The 19137-nt window shown below is 38.2% G+C and overlaps 1 protein-coding gene across 8 annotated transcripts in view; it reads left to right on the top strand.

The window, feature by feature from the left end:
• LOC131362280 (histone demethylase UTY-like) overlaps nt 1-19137 on the top strand; it is an 87688-nt gene that overhangs the window by 47892 nt on the left and 20659 nt on the right. For 5 of the 8 annotated variants that reach the window (XM_058404204.1, XM_058404209.1, XM_058404212.1 and 2 more), the window contains 8 exons: nt 1413-1553; nt 1731-1805; nt 5566-5673; nt 6423-6710; nt 7932-8593; nt 10966-11098; nt 11203-11308; nt 16632-16837. In XM_058404204.1, coding sequence (XP_058260187.1) covers nt 1413-1553; nt 1731-1805; nt 5566-5673; nt 6423-6710; nt 7932-8593; nt 10966-11098; nt 11203-11308; nt 16632-16837 — 1719 coding nt within the window. The remainder of the gene's footprint in view (nt 1-1412; nt 1554-1730; nt 1806-5565; nt 5674-6422; nt 6711-7931; nt 8594-10965; nt 11099-11202; nt 11309-16631; nt 16838-19137) is intronic. The other 3 variants (XM_058404205.1, XM_058404207.1, XM_058404211.1) reach the window with 2 other exon arrangements.

Genomic DNA, 19137 nt, shown 5'->3' with positions numbered 1-19137 from the left:
TAAATCCCTTACATAGGAGTTACATAGACCATCACAAGTTAAGTGCTATTTTAAAAATAATAATTACCCCTGACAATGGCAACACATTAGATGAATTGTTAAAGAAATACAACACAAGGCAAAATTCACCTTAAACATACAAATAATAAGGACCAGAATATAATATCTGGCAAAGTCACCAGTTTGACCAGCTTAGCCTGTGTTCTGTTTTGTGTTTATCAAAGTTTGATTGAGAGCAGTTGGTTTAGAGGTGTAATAAAAATTTTAACCAGTTAAGAAATATAATTATTATATCCCAAAGGTCATGACATTATTTCAACCCAAAAATTAATATCAATTTTACATACCAAATATGCTCTTCTTACTAATATGAACTCCATAGCATCAATCTTGCAACACCCTAGCACACACTAGCAACCGTTTAAAATATTATATTAATACCATAGTAAGTACCAACCACCAAGAAATCTATAACAACCCCCTAGAGTGCCAAAGTATTCACCTGGGTTATCATATCAACTGCCTAGCAACACTATGGAACCACCTGGCACACCTAGCACACCATGTAACTGCCTAGCAACCACCTAGCAACCATCTAGATGACTATAGTAGCTTTGTTTTTTTATTTCTTTTAATTATTTATTGATTCTTTCATTTCAAGTGACTTTTCAACTTTATTTAGAAAGCCTAGAGCACTCATTAAAAATATGAAATATTGCAGGAATATTTCTGTCTTTACTTTTCCCATTTGGACTCTAGTATATGGTACTTCCAGGCCTCATGTACAGTTTTTGTGTTTGAATTTATTTATTTATTTAAAATACATAGGATAAATACATGTTTAACACATGGGAGCACACATTTGTCTTTTTCTTGAAGTTTACATTTATTTTGCAAAAAAAAAAAAAAAGTCCTGACTCTGAAAGTTTTTGCCCATTTCTCGGGAAAAGTCTGAATCTCACTAATTCCTCAGCCATACTGTTTGTACACACTCTAGCCTGTCAGTCACAGTCCTACTAGCTACTTGCAGGTGTCAGTGAGCTTGTGAATGTGAAAGAGTGCAGATTTCCTCATAGTTTGTGATGCCGGATTATCTGCGGTTTAAAAATATGCTATTGAGTGGCTTTACATATTGTGGAGGAAGCACATGCTAGCCTTCACCCTCCCTGGTTGGTAGCTGTTGTATGACTCAAGAGCACTTAAAAACCATAAGAAGAGAGCATGAATTTCAAGTGAATCAGCAGCAATGTTTTTTCTTCTTTTACAAGTCCTTGAACCTTCTATATGATTTTGTGTTTATAAAAAAACAAATCTTCTTTTAAATATTCTGTTTCTATTTTCTCAGATTCTCTTTCATTTTTTTTTCTTTCATGTGTAACACCATACTTGTTTGTGGTTTTGTTTTTTCCCAGGTAAATAAACCCCACCCCACTGCAAGAGGGCTTCTAATAGAGGCACATGGACAGTCCCTGCACCCCCATATCAGTCCTCTTGGCCAAGATGATGAACAGTCAAACCCTGTTAAGAAGAAGAGGACTTCCAGTCCTGCTAAGGTATTTGGCAGGCTTTTTTTCCTGAAATGTTTTATCTCTTCATTTTTTTTTTTAAATAGTATTCTTACCATGTGTGTGATTATATTTGTGGCTTCTTATAAACATAATCAATAAAATAGCTGAGGTTTATATACCAGTTTTAAAATAAAATGTTACATGTGTGTATTTTATTTGCAGAGTTTTGCAGAGTGGGGCAATAACCCATCGAAGCAACAAACTCCAAACTTGCACCTACCACCACAGAAACTACAAGTGAGCAGACTTCTATGTTCCTTTTCCAAAGGCTCGGGTGTACTTCAGAGAAGACTCTTTTTTTTTTAGTTGCACAGTTATCCTTAAATGACAAATGTTTCAGACTTAATATTTGGAACATATTAAGTTTTACCCAAAATATCACCCTTGCTATTTCTGACTTTTTTTTGGAACAGCTTAAAGCTATAATTGTCAAGGTTAGTAAAGATCAGGTTTTTGAACTGTTAACTAGGTTAAGTATAACCATATTAGAATGATTTTTTAAAACTTTTTTGTGAACCCATCGTCCATTCCTGGCCCACAGAATCTGTTGTGACCAGTGGAGTTATAGTTGGCATTATCAAAAATGGTCACGCCCTCATTTTTTTAGCAATGAGTTTGGCAGTATATTAAGGCTATTTCTTTAGTTTGTTATTTAGCTGCATTGTGCATTGTTTGTTGTACCACATTAAGGAAGTAAATAAATCTTTAGTTAGCATTACTCTATTGTTGCTTGATAGGAAGTCCATATACTTAATATATGTTCCATCTCATTACCAGAGTTAATGTTATATCAGGATGACTGTGCTTGCTTTCAGAACCCAAGCATCAACAGAGGGCCACAGCACTCCTTTTAGCACATGTCCATTTACTGCAATTGGCAGTTTCCCTTATCCAGAGTAATATATATTGTTTAATCATGTTAACCAAGTACTCTTCCTGGTACATTGGCATCTAGAGTGGACATTAAATACCTGTGTCTTTAGTGTCTCCTGGTATTAGCATTTTAGCCTGAGCAGTGTCATGCAAAGTAGTGGAGGTTCTTATCTATAAGAGACACCCTGCCAGCTTAGCAATTTGTTGTTAAATGCACTAATACACAATTTATTTATTTATACATTTGTTGTGTACTTAGATTTGTTTAAAAATAGATTTATTTTATCTATTTTGGGGTAATGAGCTGAGGAGCAAGTATAGTTATGGTAGGCTTAAGGCTCTGGGCTAAGCCTCAAATTTATTAAATTAGTTACTCGTATGGAACCATGTATGTTTTTTTATTCACATCTAAAATAAATCTGTTAACATGGTAAAAAGGAGAATGGCCAGGCAGGTTTGAGCTGGTAACTCAAATAACTGTTCACAACTTATAAACCATTGAGGAGAATGGACTAGAAAAGCAGAAGACCACATCAGGTTGTATTCAGCTTATAGTTGCTAAACTTAAACATGCCTTTCTGGCTAGAATTTACCCATTTTATGACTACTTCCAGCATGATCAAGCAGCATGTCACCAAATCATCACTAGTAAAAGTCATTTCAAAATGGTTACATGAAGAATTAAAATGAGATTATTTAGTGGCCTCCCCAGTCACCAAATCATTATCTTTCTTCTTGATGAATTTCCTCTCAGTTAGAATTGATATATTTTTTATGTAAATTGGCAGACGTAATGTGTATGTAGGCTTCTGAATTGATTGTCCTGCTATCACCAAGAGTTACATCATCAATAAAGTTTAATGAGATCCAGAAGCAGCCATGCTTCCACGAGAAGCCCTTACCATGATGGTACCTCCACCATGCTTGACCAATGTGCCTGTATTAGTAACCACCATCAAATTTTCAACTTAGTATTTTTCTTATTTTATTGGTTGTTTCTGAAAGATCTCATTGACAATTCCAGACTGTTGAATTTTGAAAATATCTCTTTTTCACACCTCACAAGGAATAGTCAATTTTATTACAGTCCACTTTGAAAATGCATTTGTAAGGATGCAAATTGATTTCTTCTCCTCTGTCAGGCATTGTGAGTTAAAATATATATATTTTATTTAGTTTGTGCGGTTCACTGCCTCTGACGACTCCAATTATCCAATCAAAGGACGGGAAATTGCTGACATAATCGTATGCCTGCTATATGGCCCCAGTGACGCCAACTTGAAATCTGATTGGTTAATGGAACAATTTCATTGCCACTTATTTTAAGCTACGGGCGCCTGCACTATTGATGCTGAAGGCCTTAAGGCAGATTTATTTCACCCTGGCAACACATGATGTCAGCCACTGGCTGAAATATGATTGGATAAAAACCCTTATCATAAATATACACTACTGGAAGCAGCTCAACCAAGAGAAAAGCTATGAAAGACTAGAATATTGGGAATAATTGAATACACGTTCATGGAAAAATATATTAAAATGCAGGTCAGTGATTTAGATGACTGCTGTTTAGGCCAGCAGAGAAGGCCTTGCTGGCCATGACGGCCCACCACTGCAGTTCAGACACTTTTTAAGGTTGTAGATTTAAAAAAAACATGTCTCTATATGATGTTTGAAGTTCCTGATATTTCACATGGTCATTGGAAAACCACTGCCTTCCAGAATTCATACATACTGGGATTGTGCCAGAGGCAAGAAAAAATTCTTGTCAAAAAAAAGAAAATTAATTTTTTCTTACCAAATAATTTGATGCAGTATTCACTTGTTAAATAATTAAAAAATTTCCCCCTGATTCAACGAATGGATTTATCGCCTGTCAGAAAAGTAGCTTACACAAAATGATGTTCCGACTCTCTCTCCGATATCGAAGCCACCGCACAGGGTCAAAAGATCAGGAAGCGTGGATTTAGATGTAAATGCAAGTTGCAAAGTGTTCGTTTCTAAAAATAATTTTTACATCAAAAGGAAGGTTGTAATCTCTACTTTCAGAATATATAACCATTTTGGCTGTACCTGGTATGGCAAATATTTGGGCTGAATTCAGGAACTAATTTCTCAGAGTAGGGTGGCCATATGCTAATAAAGTTTGCACCTATAGAAACTGTATTTATTCACGCATTTCCTGAATGTCACCTCATTTAGTATTCATGAACCCAAAATAGTTTGCATTTGACCTTAAAACACATGCGTGTCGGGCGTAACACTCGGGGGGGGTGCAACACATTGCACTGGTAATTACACGGTCAACTTAACAAAGAGCAAATTTTTTTGATATTTATATCAGATTAAAGGGAATTTTAATTAGTTTTCTAGCCAATGTATTTGCATTTAATTTGAACCACAAATAATAATTTGATAGCAATTTTGGGACAATTGGTATACAAAATTATCGATTTTCACCCTGAATACTGGTAAGCAGTAAGCACTGATGGTGGTTGCTACTTATATATTTTGGATCATACAGATCCTTCCTTTTTCCACACTTTGGCCTTTCCATAATTTTGGTATAGGTTAATCTTAGTGTCATCAGTCCATAAAACTTTTGTGGCATCAGGCAATCATGTCACAAGATATGGCACAAGAATTGGCTTTGCTGTCCTTTCTAAGGGGACTGTATTTGGCCAATTTACACATATTGTAAGTGATGTTTTCTTAAGGTTTTAAAATGAAGAGAGCAATTTCACACATTTAATATAACCAGTTTTGATTAACTCAAAATTGAAGACTGACAACCATAGAAGAGCTGTTTATCCACCACCCTACAAACTACAGCTTGTAGCTAAAGCTTCAATCTTGCTTTGGGTGAGAGCCTTGCAGATCAATTTTGTAAGGCCTTGCAACTTAACCACCATATTAATGTTACTGTATTAATTTGTTTCAAAAGGGTTTATATGCACTAATAGATTTTTTTAATAACCTGCACCTTGATAGTATTCCACCATCCTTTTTTTTTAACAGTGCATCTACTCTCCCTAAACACTTGGTGATATAGCACAGATATAGCACATCTGTGTGCTTTTCCTTCCTGATTTTTTTTTCCTTTTTTGTCTTCTTTTTTTTCCAGTTTTTGGAGCAGCTGCGGGCTAACAGGGCAAGTCTGAAGCCAGTGCAGTTGCAGATGCTGGAACAGCTAGAAGCTCAGCTCACAGCAATGCAGTTGCACCAGCAACAGGTTTACATATGCACTTTTCTGGAGTTTCCACTCAGAATTAATATACTTTGTGAGCATGCATCAGGCTTCATGCATCATAAAAGGCTGCATTAATTTTTCAGGGAACATATTGGATAGTGGTTCTGCTGTGATGCTTCTGATATTTCTAGTATAACATGAGCTTAAAAATACCAGCTTGTTCTTTGAATATTAAGTCTTCTGGATGAATGTGATGTAAAGTCAAAGGGAAAGGCATCATTGATCCTGGAAAGGCACGGGAACTACATGTAAAAAAATTTAGCAATGAGTTGTCCTTGAAAAACAAAATCAAAAAAACATACATTACAGTGACTTGCCCAAACTTGTCTTTGTGGTCTATTCAATACTAGACTTCATTTCTGGTCCTGGATTTTAGTGCGTTTCTTATTTGAAAATGGTTTAAGGGTACAAGCTGTAAAGATTAAACTAGACATTTTTTCACTACAGACTGCTTTGTGTTGTTTATTAGCGATTTCAGTTTTTCCTTTTTGCCTATTCACTTTCTTCAAATTTTGTGAATCAGTCAATTAGTCATTTAGATTTTAGTGTTCTTTCTTTCTTTCGCTCGCTCTTTCTTTCGCTCGCTCTTTCTTTTGCTCGCTCACTCTTTCTTTCTTTCGCGAGTTCTATTTGTTTTTCCTGTTATTTGTAATGAGCCTGTGCAGGCAGATAGCTCAAATATTTATGGTTAGATTCTTTATACTCTCTGTATGTTTGTTTTACCTGTAAAGATGGGACAGAATGCAGCTGGACAGATGCAGCCCCCCGTCTCCAATGGCCCCACACCTGTTCCTTCACTGTCCCAATCCTGCAGTTTTGTACTTCGCCCCCCCTGCGCTTCTCAGCCACTGGCCAATGGGCCACACCCTGCTAGTCCCCAGTCCCACTTAGTTGGCAATAATCACACACCACGACCAGGAACCAATGGAGACGTGCCTTACCTGCACTTAAATGTACTACCTCACAACTGCACAAGCCTGGGTGATGCGTGGGAGAGCCAGCATCTTAGAAACACTCAGGTTTGTGTAAAGCAATTGCTGCCCTACTGCAGTTAAATTGTGTTCCTTAAGTGCTTTGTTAACAACCCCTGGCAAAAATTATTAAAATCACCACACTTGGAACATGTTCACTGTGCAAATCACAAATAAACAAATAATTTTAATCACTGAGTATTTTGGTTTTGTAAGGTATTAAATTAATTATTTTAATTAATGTCAGTTTTTCGAGATCAGGTACAGGAAACAATTATGAAATCATTCATTGATTGGGAATCAATATAATCATCATTAACAATCATCATTAATAATAGATAATTATTATTTTATTATTATTAATGTGTTGCTCCAGCTGGCTGATTTCTTTGAGCCATGGACTTAACTCCATCAAGCGGGTTCCAACTATTTAGAATAGTGGTTGACAGATTAGCTTTTCAGGAGAGAGTCTTATCAACGAGTTCATATGCCTTTTCTGAAGAAAAACTTAAACACTCTTTTTTCACTGTGGTATGATGCAGATCCTGAAAGTGACGACTTCACTAAGCTAACTTCCATCAATGAAATAGTTTATAATATTAGTCTACACTTGTGCACTAACTATTAAGGTAACGATTGCTATTCCATTGATCCTTCGCTGGAACCTCATGTCATAAATGAGTTGTTTCATTAGAATGGCACCAAACAAAAGTTTCAGCATCTCCCTGGCCAGTGTCAATTCGTGATTTATCCCTGAACATCACATTCATCCAATCATCCACACGGCATGATTGCTTTTCTTTCGCTTTTTTTTTAATCTAAATCCCATTTAATTCAACTTCTGTTTCCACTCATTTGTTTTCCATTTATTTTTTTTGTGAATTTTCAAGGCACATTGCTTTGGGTTTTCTATCCTGACACTTTGATGTCTTCCTTTTTCTACCCTTATGTTCTCCTTTTATAACCATCCCATTGTTTTTGTTTATTTTGTAGTATCATTTGTACTTATGTAGTTACACTCAGCTGACTGGGAATAGCCACACCCCAGGTTGAATTGCCTTCTTGAAGGACATTTACAGTCCATTCAATTGTCAAATCTCTTGTTGGGGCAATGTTCCTTTTAGTTAGCCCAATAGGTAAGGTGTGTAAGAAATCTTTAAGTGTGGTGATTCCATTTTTGCCAGAGGTTGTAGAACTATGACTAGTATTGTTGAATCTGTTTTCTATTTTACCTAAATAAAATACATCACCACCCTTTCTGTTTTGCAGGGGCTTCAAAAATGCCCAGGTCCTCATTGGGCAGGTCCCAATGGGGAAATGGCAAACACTTCCAGTGGCTGGGCTGATGGTGGCCCTCACAATCAGGTCGGACATTCCACTGCGACCCCTAGCAACTGTTCTGAGCCAGCTGTCAATCACCTGTCCTGTCCGCCCCCCTCCTCGGCTTCTTTATTAACTGCTTCCATGCACACAGCTACCTCAGGCATTCCCGTGACCAAAGAGAGCGAGCATGTGCAAGGCAGTTGTGCCACTCCGGCCAAACACTGCAGCCCCAAGCACACATCTGGCTCGCCACCTACCCACTCCTCAGGCAGTCCACAACTCTGTGCTCCAGTGATGGGCAAGGAGAGCCTGGTAGCAGGCTCCAGGCTTAATCATGTTCACCTGGGTTCCATCTCAGCTGCCTCTTCACCCACCTCAGCATTGTCTGCCACTTCATCCTCACCACGTACCAGTGAGCCCACAGGTAGCTTTACCAAGCCTGACTCAGCTGCAGTAAATGGAGAGGCATGTTCTGAGGACTCTCAGAGCCCACTAAAGACTGAGCCATCTGAGGCCTGTGTCAAAGCTGGCCCTCTCCTCAGAGGCATGCATTCATCTTTCACTGTATCTATCTATCCAACAACTTCAGATGTCCTCAAAGTATGCAGGTAGGTAGGATATGGATAGGTTATGTGCTTATATGAGCAGAACTTTTTGTGGCAGGTCGTAATTACAGTTTTATATTTGCCTTTTTTTTTTTTTTTACTCTGGAGCGGCATAAAGAAAAGTCATTTACCCTATCATCCAGAGATCACAACTTCGTTTTCTGGCGATGCAACATCCATCCATGGCCAGGAGAGGAATGTTGACTGTGTTCTCTGGGTGGGAGGGATGGCATACACTCTCTACCCATGGGCATCTCTGAGCTCATGTATATGGAAGAGAGTGGATAGCACACTTAGGTTACACTGCTCTGTGGCGGTACATGTTCAGTGGCTTTCTTAGTGGGTGGGATATATTAGGCAGCATGTGAACATTTTGTGCTTAAAATGGATGTCAGAAGCAGCAAAAATGGGCAAGCATAAGGATTTGAGTGAGTTTGACAACGGCCAAATTGTGATGGCTAGACGACTGGATCAGATCATCTCCAAAATTGCAGCTCTTGTGGGGTGTTCTCTGTCTGCAGTGGTCAGTATCTATCAAAAGTATCCTTTAAGTCCTGTAAGTTGCATGAGGATCTGTAAGGGTCTGCTGCTACCATCTTGGTGCCAGATACCAACTAGACCAGAGCTAGTGGAGTCCATGCCTCCGATGGGTCTGGGCTGTTTTGGCAGCAAAATGGGGACCAACACAATATTAGGCAGGTGGTCATAATGTTATGCCCTATTTCGGTGTATATATCTTTTTTAATACACACCTGTTTAGGGCAATTATAAAAGCCCCAGTTCATGTTTTATTTTGACATTTTGAGCATGAAAGCTAAGGTGTATCATAAAAAGACGTTTTTTTGCCATTCTCGGAGTTAGACAACATTTATTGAAGTCAATGTTAAGAAAGCACAAAATCTAAAAAAGACCACACACATTTTACAAGATTCTGCAATTTATATTGGTGTCTTAAACTGCACACACCACATTTTCTGACAGACTTTTAAATCGTCCAACTTTCTAACTTACTGTAATTCATGATAAATCAACAGCCCCAAGGCTAGCACATATGTCTATACACAGGGTAAAATGTCTTCCAGAAATATATTGCCACGTAGGCACAGAAATGGAAAAAGACAGCAGAGAATTACAGAATAGGCCACAAGCTCTTCTGTTTAATTGCTGTCTGCCTCACTGTAGCACACATTAACATCTTACAATATATGGCCTATACAGTAAAAAATTATTGCTGCTTCATTTCTTGAAGCAGTGATTTCAGGTTTTGGCAAAGGATATAAGTTGATGTAAAATGTGTCTGGAAGACATTTTGCTCAATGCTGAAGCATCATTTCACTTTGTTTACTGTATTCATTAGAGAGTTCAAAGCACTTTTGTTCGTCACTCTGGATAAGGGCATCTGCCAAATGCCTTAAATGTAAATTTCAGTTTCTGCACCTGTGGAAAACTATACAATAAATAAAATAATTTTAATCTATAAAATACATTTTTGCATTACGACAGATACATCAGTTGCATTTATAGGTTTAACTACAGCAGTAAAATATTCTTTTCTTATTCTTTAGTTTATTATTCAAATAATATCAAATGGTGGTCAGTATATAAAAGGTGTTGTACCAGATGATACCCATGTTACCCAAAAGTTTCTCATGATACTAACATGCCAAAAAGGTTTGTGGGCACCTGACCATCACATCCATGTATGCCTTTTTAACATCCCATTCCACATTTACTCACCCTTTGTTGAAATAATAACTCTGCTTTAGAACATGGCTGAGCGGGTTCATAATACAGCCACAAGAGCATTGGTGAAGTTAGGTAATGATGATTTTTTTTACTGTGATGTTCAGGAGTCCACTTACTTTTGGCCATAGGGTACAAGGTATTTGTAACTGGAGACATTATGTATATTATAATGTAAATAATGCATTTATATATAATATTTGTCTTGTATAACTGTAATTTACACTCTTTGTCCACCTTATTTTTATCTTTTCACATTAACTCTAGAGATTTTTGTATGTGAAATTCCCAGGAAATCAGCAATTTATGAAATACTTAAAACAGCCCATCTTGTACAAATATCTATGCCCTGATCAAAGTCACAGTCAGACTTTTACTTCATTCTGATGTTTGACTGGAAGATTGTCTAAAGGTCTGGACCTGTACCTTCATAATTGTTTGCATCTTGTGCAGCTGCCACAAGGTTAGCTGATTAGATCTTAGATTAGATGCATAAATAAACAGGTGTTTCTAAAAGTAGACATTGAGTGTATTTATAATAGTCTGTCCCCTTAACTGTCCACAAGTGTTTTAGTCATAAAACTGTTTTGCTATGTAAAACAAAAAAAAAGACACAAAAATTTCTAATCCAGCAGAAATATTGGGAAGAATGGTCTTTCAAGCAGCAGCAGCCTGCTGGATAAGTGCCCTCCACCCCGCCTTCCTCCACCCCCATCACCCCCTCTGCCAAAGGACAAGCTCAACCCCCCCACACCCAGCATTTATGTGAGTACACTACCACTTAGTTATGTTATGTTGTAATGCAAGCTCTATCACATTTTGCTTCTGATTATTTATTTATTTATTTACTTTACCTGTAATCCTCGCAGTTGGAGAATAAGAGAGATGCATTCTTTCCTCCACTACACCAGTTCTGTACCAATCCATCCAACCCAGTCACTGTCATCCGTGGCTTGGCAGGAGCTCTCAAACTGGGTAAGATTTATTAGGACTCGAGCACCGAAGGAGCAAGGCCAAAGGCCTTGCACCATAGGTGCGGAAGACCTATTGTTTTCGTTAGAATTTATGTTTTATTTTTTTTTATTTTATTTTTTTTTCAACCTTTCGGGATTTACATCATACTATTTTTCTTTTCCTGAAGTGTATATACATTTTTTGGTTGACTCTGTATATATGAACTGTGAAAATGAAGCAATATAGTAAAAAAAAATTAAATAACGGGATAAGAGCCTCTAGTGGACATAGTCTAGTACTGCAGGAGTCAGGTGAAAATGTACTAGTCAATGCACTGATAAATGTAGAAATTTGTTGTGAGCCATTTGAGCGTCACAAAATCATGAAACTAAGCAGAATCGCTCACAACCAGTTGTTCGTTCTATTTAAAATTCTTTTTGAAACATTAGGGCCTTCCACTGTTAAGATATAAGAACATTAATATTTAGGGCCTGAGCACCGAAGGAGGTCTTGCACCGTAGGTGCGGAAGACCTATTGTTTTCGTTAGAATTTTTTATTTATTTTTATTTGTTTTCTTTCAACCTTTCGGGGCATTCTGGACCCCTTAACATGCTCAAAAACTCTTGAAAATCAACAGACAGGTTGGAATCTGCGGCCATTAGGACGTGGCTCGGCCCTGGGCGTGGCACACACCCGTTACAGCGCCCCCTGGAACATCTTGCTGCATAGCTGATACACACTTGCACGTATCCATGTACAACTTGGTACACACTTTGATCTCATTGAACTGAACAACTTTCACACTGCATGTCATTAAGTCTAATCCACAGGAAGTGAGTTATTTTGAGTTGTTTGCAAAACACACCCAATGGAATTTGAAATACTCCTCCTATGGAATTGATACAACCGCCACCAAACCCAGGCTAAAATGATCAAGACATTGATAATGCAAAATTGTGAAGGGATTTTTGATATCTCAAACGGTTCAGCCGTGAGAAGCCCTTAAACTTATGGTGAATAAAACGAAACAGGAAGTGGCTAATAACTTCTGTGCACATTAAGTGATCTACATGAAACCTTAGGATTATGTTAAGCATTGAAAGCTGGTCACACTGATATGACAACTGTGAGTCTCGGTCATAGCGCCTCCAACTGGCAGCAGGAAGTGTGTCACTTTTTGAAATCTCTAATATTTTCTCCCTTACTTTCACCTGATTTGGTTCAAAATCAGTCAGAATAATGACAAGACATGGCTGATGTGAAACTGTGAAGGAATTTTTGATACCTTGAATCATGTTACTATGGGGACGATTTACATGAGAACATAATAGAAGAAAATGAATCTTCTCATATCTTACGAGTGGAAAGGCCTAATGATCCAAAATATTTCCCATAGAGAGTGTAAATGTTTGAGAAAGGCCATTGTGGCTGGTCACCAGGCGTGGCACAGGGCTGTCACAGCGCCCCCTGGAACTTTGTCAGAAATATAGCTGCACAGCTCATCTTCACTTGCACATATATGCATGAGAGCCGGTATACATTTAAATCTCACTGAGCTAAATGACATCCATCCACTTGTCATGGGATCTGCTTAACAGGAAGTCAGTTATTTTGGGATGTTTGAAAAATGCACCCAATGGAATTTGATATACTCCTCCTAGGGGATTTGTATGATTTTGACCAAACAGGGTCCAATATGATCTGAAGACATTGAGGATCTAAAGTTGATAAGGGATTTTTGATATCTCAAACGGTTCAGCCGTGAGGAGCCCTTAAACTTATGATGAATAAAAGGAAACAGGAAGTGACTAATAACTTCGGTGTATATTGTGTGATGTACATCAAACCTCAACTTTATGTTAAGAGACGAAAGCTGATCACACGGACATGACTACTGTCAGTGTCAGTCATAGCACCACCAACTGGCAGCAGGAAGTGTGTCAATTTTAGAAATCTCTAATGTTTTCCCTTTCTTTCACCTGATTTGGTTGAAAATCAGTCACAATAATGTCAGGACATGGCGGATGTCAAACTGTGAAGGAATTTGTGATATTTTGAATGATGTTGCTATTGTGAGGACATAATAGAAAAATATAGCTGCAAGCAGCAATGACGGGCCCTCACACTATGGGCCATCACTACACGGTGCCATCGCCGCCCAGGTGCACCAGACGCAGTGAGCACAGTGGGTACATGCATTAAAAGGGGAAATACCAAAAGGACAAGAGTGACAATTTGAGTCTAATGAAAGTGATCACAGCAATGTCCACTGATGGCAACAAGAACACTAACTCTCTAACTCTAAACTATATAAGGGCAAAAGTGACAGTTTGGGTGTAATGAAACAGATCATAGCAATGTCCAGTGATGTCAAAAGGGACAATGACTCTCCCTCTAAACTATATTTCTATATCAGTTTATATATAAAGTGAGAGAGTCACCCAGGAAAAAATGTCTACTTTTTCTTTTCCTGAAGTGTATATACATTTTTTGGCTGACTCTGTATATATAAATTGTGAACATGAAGCCATATTTAAAAAAAATAAAGTGGAAAGAGCCTCTAGTGGACATAGTCTAGTACTGCAGGAGTCAGGCCAAAACCATGTCCAGTCAATGGACTGATAAATGTAAAAATTTGTTGTGAGCCGTTAGAGCGTCACAAAATCATGAAACTAAGCAGAATTACTCACAACCAGTTGTTCTTTCTATGTAATTTTTTTTGAAACATTAGGGCTTTCCACTGTTAAGATATAAGAACATTAATATTTTTTTATTATGTCCTCACCATAGCAACATCATTCAAAATATCACAAATTCCTTCACAGTTTGTATGAGTATGAGTGACACTCACAGTAGTCATGTCCATGTGTTCAGCTTTCTTCACTTAACATAAATTTGAGGATTGACGTACATGACACAATATACACCGAAGTTATTAGCCACTTCCTGTTTCCTTTTATTCGCCATACGTTTAAGGGCTTCTCACGGCTGAACCGTTTGAGATATCAAAAATCCCTTAGCAATTTTAGATCCTCAATGTCTTCAGATCATATTGGGCCCTGTTTGGTCAAAATCATACAAATCCCCTAGGAGGAGTATATCAAATTCCATTGGGTGTGTTTTGAGCTCAATGAGAACTAAATGTATACCGGCTCTCATGCATATATGCGCAAGTGAAGATGAGCTGTGCCGCTATATTTCTGACAAAGTTCCAGGGGGCGCTGTGACAGCCCTGTGCCATGCCTGGTGACCAGCCACAATGGCCTTTCTCATAAACATTTACACTCTCTATGGGAAATATTTTGGAACATTAGGCCTTTCCACTCGTAAGATATGAGAAGATTCATTTTCTTCTATTATGTTCTCATGTAAATCATCGCCATAGTAACACAATTCAAGGTATCAAAAATTCCTTCACAGTTTCACATCAGCCATGTCTTGTCATTATTCTGACTGATTTTGAACCAAATCAGGTGAAAGTAAGGGAGAAAATATTAGAGATTTCAAAAAGTGACACACTTCCTGCTGCCAGTTGGAGGCGCTATGACCGAGACTCACAGTTGTCATATCAGTGTGATCAGCTTTCAATGCTTAACATAAACCTAAGGTTTCATGTAGATCACGTAATGTGCACAGAAGTTATTAGCCACTCCCTGTTTTGTTTTATTCACCATAAGTTTAAGGGCTTCTCACGGCTGAACCGTTTGAGATATCAAAAATCCCTTCACAATTTTGCATTATCAATGTCTTGATCATTTTAGCCTGGTTTGGTGGCGGTTGTATCAATTCCCTAGGAGGAGTATTTCAAATTCCATTGGGTGTGTTTTGCAAACAACTCAAAATAACTCACTTCCTGTGGATTAGACTTAATGACATGCAGTGTGAAAGTTGTTCAGTTCAATGAGATCCAAGTGTGTACCAAGTTGTACATGGATACGTGCAAGTGTGTATCAGCTATGCAGCAAGATTTTCCAGGGGGCACTGTAACGGGTGTGTGCCACGCCCAGGGCCGAGCCACGGTGACATCCTAATGGCAGCAGATTCCAACTTGTCTGTTGATTTTCAAGAGTTTTTGAGCATGTTAAGGGGTCCAGAATGCCCCGAAAGGTTGAAAGAAAACAAATAAAAATAAATAAAAAATTCTAACGAAAACAATAGGTCTTCCGCACCTACGGTGCAAGACCTCCTTCGGTGCTCAGGCCCTAAATATTAATGTTCTTATATCTTAACAGTGGAAGGCCCTAATGTTTCAAAAAGAATTTTAAATAGAACGAACAACTGGTTGTGAGCGATTCTGCTTAGTTTCATGATTTTGTGACGCTCAAATGGCTCACAACAAATTTCTACATTTATCAGTGCATTGACTAGTACATTTTCACCTGACTCCTGCAGTACTAGACTATGTCCACTAGAGGCTCTTATCCCGTTATTTAATTTTTTTTACTATATTGCTTCATTTTCACAGTTCATATATACAGAGTCAACCAAAAAATGTATATACACTTCAGGAAAAGAAAAATAGTATGATGTAAATAATATTAGTATAATATTAATAATATTATTATAGTATCATATAAATCAGTCTATAATGTATAGCAATAAATTTAGTGTATATATATATATATATATATATAAACTGATATAGTAATAGTTTAGAGGGAGAGTCCATTGTCCCTTTGAACATCACTGGATATTGCTATGATCTATCTCATTACACCCAAACTGTCCCTTTTTTCCTTATATAGTTTAGAAGGAAAGTCAGTTTTCGTTTTGCCATCAGTGGACTTTGCTGTGATCACTTGCAGTACACCCAAATTGTTAGTCTCCTTTTGGTATTTCCCCTTTTAATGCATGTACCCACTGTGCTCACTGTGTCTGGTGCGCCTGGGCGGCGATGGCACTGTGTAGTGATGGCCCATAGTGCGAGGTCCCGTCATTGCTGCTTGCAGCTATATTTTTGTTGGTTTGTTTGTGTGTGTATATGTCTGTCTGTCAATGTATGTATGTCTAAAGGTATTCCAGGATATGTTTTACTAATGTTTATTTTACAAATTTAACATGTTAAATTATGTTTTACAAAGAAACGACTAATTTGTTGCTAAATAAGAATGTGAAAAAAGGAGAAAAAGTGGCAGTAATCTTACAGAATAAGAGGCACCACATCTTGTTACTGTAGTGTTCCATTAAATAACTATTAGCCAAGCCCTAAAGCTTAGAATATACTACTGCCAAAAAAGCAGTAAAGATTCTGCTGGTGTGTAGATCTCTGGTAAAAGATGCTAAAAGATGTTCCCCATGTTCAGTTGGGTTGTGTTTATTCCCTCTCTTTACTCATCTCTTTAGACTTGGGTCTGTTTTCCACTAAGACTCTAGTGGAGGCCAACCCAGAGCACCTGGTGGAGGTGCGGACACAGCTGTGTCAGCCGGCTGATGAAAATTGGGATGCCACCGGCACCAAAAAGCAGTGGCGATGTGAAAGCAGCCGGTCCCTTACCACCATTGCCAAGTATGCCCAGTATCAGGCTACATCCTTCCAGGAGTCACTACGGGTAAGGCAAATAGCAACAAGCATTCATAAATGCCTGATTGCATAAATAAGAGAATATTTGCTTGCTTAGTTGGTCAAACCCAGCATTTGTTAGATCACTATCACTTCAGTTTATATTCTAATAATGTAGTGTTACTTTCTTTCAAAAAAAAAAAAAAATAGTACAGACATGTATTTGGAAACTGGGCAAAATTTGGTTGAGGTGTAGCCCAGTGATGTCACAGGTTTGGATTGTTTTTTTGTTGAGTATGTTTCCTTTTGGAGCTATTGCCCTAGTTGAATTCCGATTGTTTGCTCTTTAAAACAGTGGCACACTACTGTTTTAACTTTTTTAACTTTAACATCACCACTTGTGATGGTGGGAGGTCCTTTGAGGTTGTGGTTTATGGGATATCTTTATTTTCATTTTTGTGAAGAAAACATACATGTAACGTATCACCAGTGTGATAACTGTATAAGGGTAGATTACTCGTCAAAGTACTCTTGGCAGTACCGTTGTAACTGCTACATTCAACTTGACACTTCCCGCAACCCACTCATTTTTAAAGTGATCAAAAATACTGAAACATGCGACTGACAGGAATTTCTTGTTGCCCAGGTGTGACCTGTAAGATTAAATATTTAACAGTTTAATTCAATTTATTTGTATAGCACCTTTTACAATGGACATCGTCTCAAAGCAACTTTACAAAAGAATATAAACAGATAATAATCCTAAGCATATTAAGGATATTATAAGGATAATAATCCTTATTTTATCCCTATTGAGCAAGCCTGTGGCGACAGTGGCAAGGAAAAACTCACTGAGATGATATGAGGAAGAAACCTTGGGAGGAACCAGCCTCAGAAGGGAACCCATTCTCATTTGGGTGACACTGGACAGTAAATAATGTAACTATAACTGATTAATGTCCTTTCTATAACAGCAGTCAATGGCCCATGAGGAACTATTAGGTCAGTGTAGTTTCTGAGGTCATTATAGACACTAATTCCTTACTGTCACAAGCTGACAGATGTAATGGCAGATCTGTGACAGTTTGAAAGTCCCCAAGTGGCTCTGTCCACGGCTGTCTCCTGGGTCGCTGACTGTCCACACAGATCCATCCACAGCATCAGTGAGCACCACCAAGCAACGAGACTCCGATCAGGGGTAGAGGCAGTGGTCACACTGGAAACTGGCAAACACTGAGTTTAGGAGAGGGGTGTATAGTCCGACAGAGAAAGATGGAGAGAGAAAGAGAAAGTATGCTTCTGATCATGTGATGTTTAAAGACAATGTATTTTATGTGTAAAGTACAGGCAGGGACTCTGGCAAGACTAGCTATGACAGCATAACTAAAAGGGAGAGCCAGAAGGTGACAGACACAAAGCCACTACTTCACTTCCAACCACTTCACAGTCAGCAAACCTGAGCGACTTGTGAGGGTGGTAAGATGACAGCATCCAAACATCCCAGTACACCAAACACTCTATCTGCTCCTTTACCTAAGAAAACTATACATTAAAAACTTAACTAAACAAATGTGTCTTCAGCCTAGACTTAAACATTGAGACTGTGTCTGAATCCCGAACACTAATTGGAAGGCTGTTCCATAACTGTGGGGCTTTGAAAGAAAAAGCTCTGCCCCCTGCTGTAGAATTTGCTACTTGAGGTACTACCAAATAACCTGCACCCTTTGATCAGAGTAGGTGTGACAGATCATGAAAGACTAAAAGATCGCTCAGGTACTGCGGTGCGAGACCATTTAGTGCTTTATAGGTTAGTAATAGTATTTTATAATCAGTGCGAAATCTGACTGGGAGCCAGTGTAGTGTGGCTAACATAGAAGTGATGTGTTCATATCTTTTGGTTCTAGTTAGGACTCTAGCTGCTGTGTTCTGGACTAACTGGAACTTTGTTTATGCTCCTACTGAAACATCCAGGCAGTAAGGCATTACAATAATCCAACCTAGAGGTAACAAAAGCATGAACACTTTTTTGCATCATGAAGTGACATCATATTTCAGCAATATTTCTGAGATGAAACAGCTACCCTAGTGATATCTATGTGAGGTTCGAACGAAAGACCAGAGTCAATAATCACACCAAGATCTTTTACTGCTGGACAAGATGAAACAGAAAGACCATCCACTGTTACTCTGTTATCAGAAAGCATACTTCTAGCTGCATGTGGTCCTAGTACAAGCACCTCTGTCTTGTCAGAGTTAAGCAGGAGGAAGTTAGTAAGCATCCACTGTCTAATGTTCTTTACACATTCTTCTATCTTAATAAGCTGGTGTCGCTCATCTGACTTAGCTGAA

The sequence above is a fragment of the Hemibagrus wyckioides genome, linkage group LG11 (genome assembly GCF_019097595.1).
Source record: "Hemibagrus wyckioides isolate EC202008001 linkage group LG11, SWU_Hwy_1.0, whole genome shotgun sequence".
In the NCBI taxonomy this organism is placed as follows: domain Eukaryota; kingdom Metazoa; phylum Chordata; class Actinopteri; order Siluriformes; family Bagridae; genus Hemibagrus; species Hemibagrus wyckioides.
The sequence above is the reverse complement of the archived record's forward strand: the minus strand, read 5'-3'. Positions and strand labels throughout refer to the sequence as shown.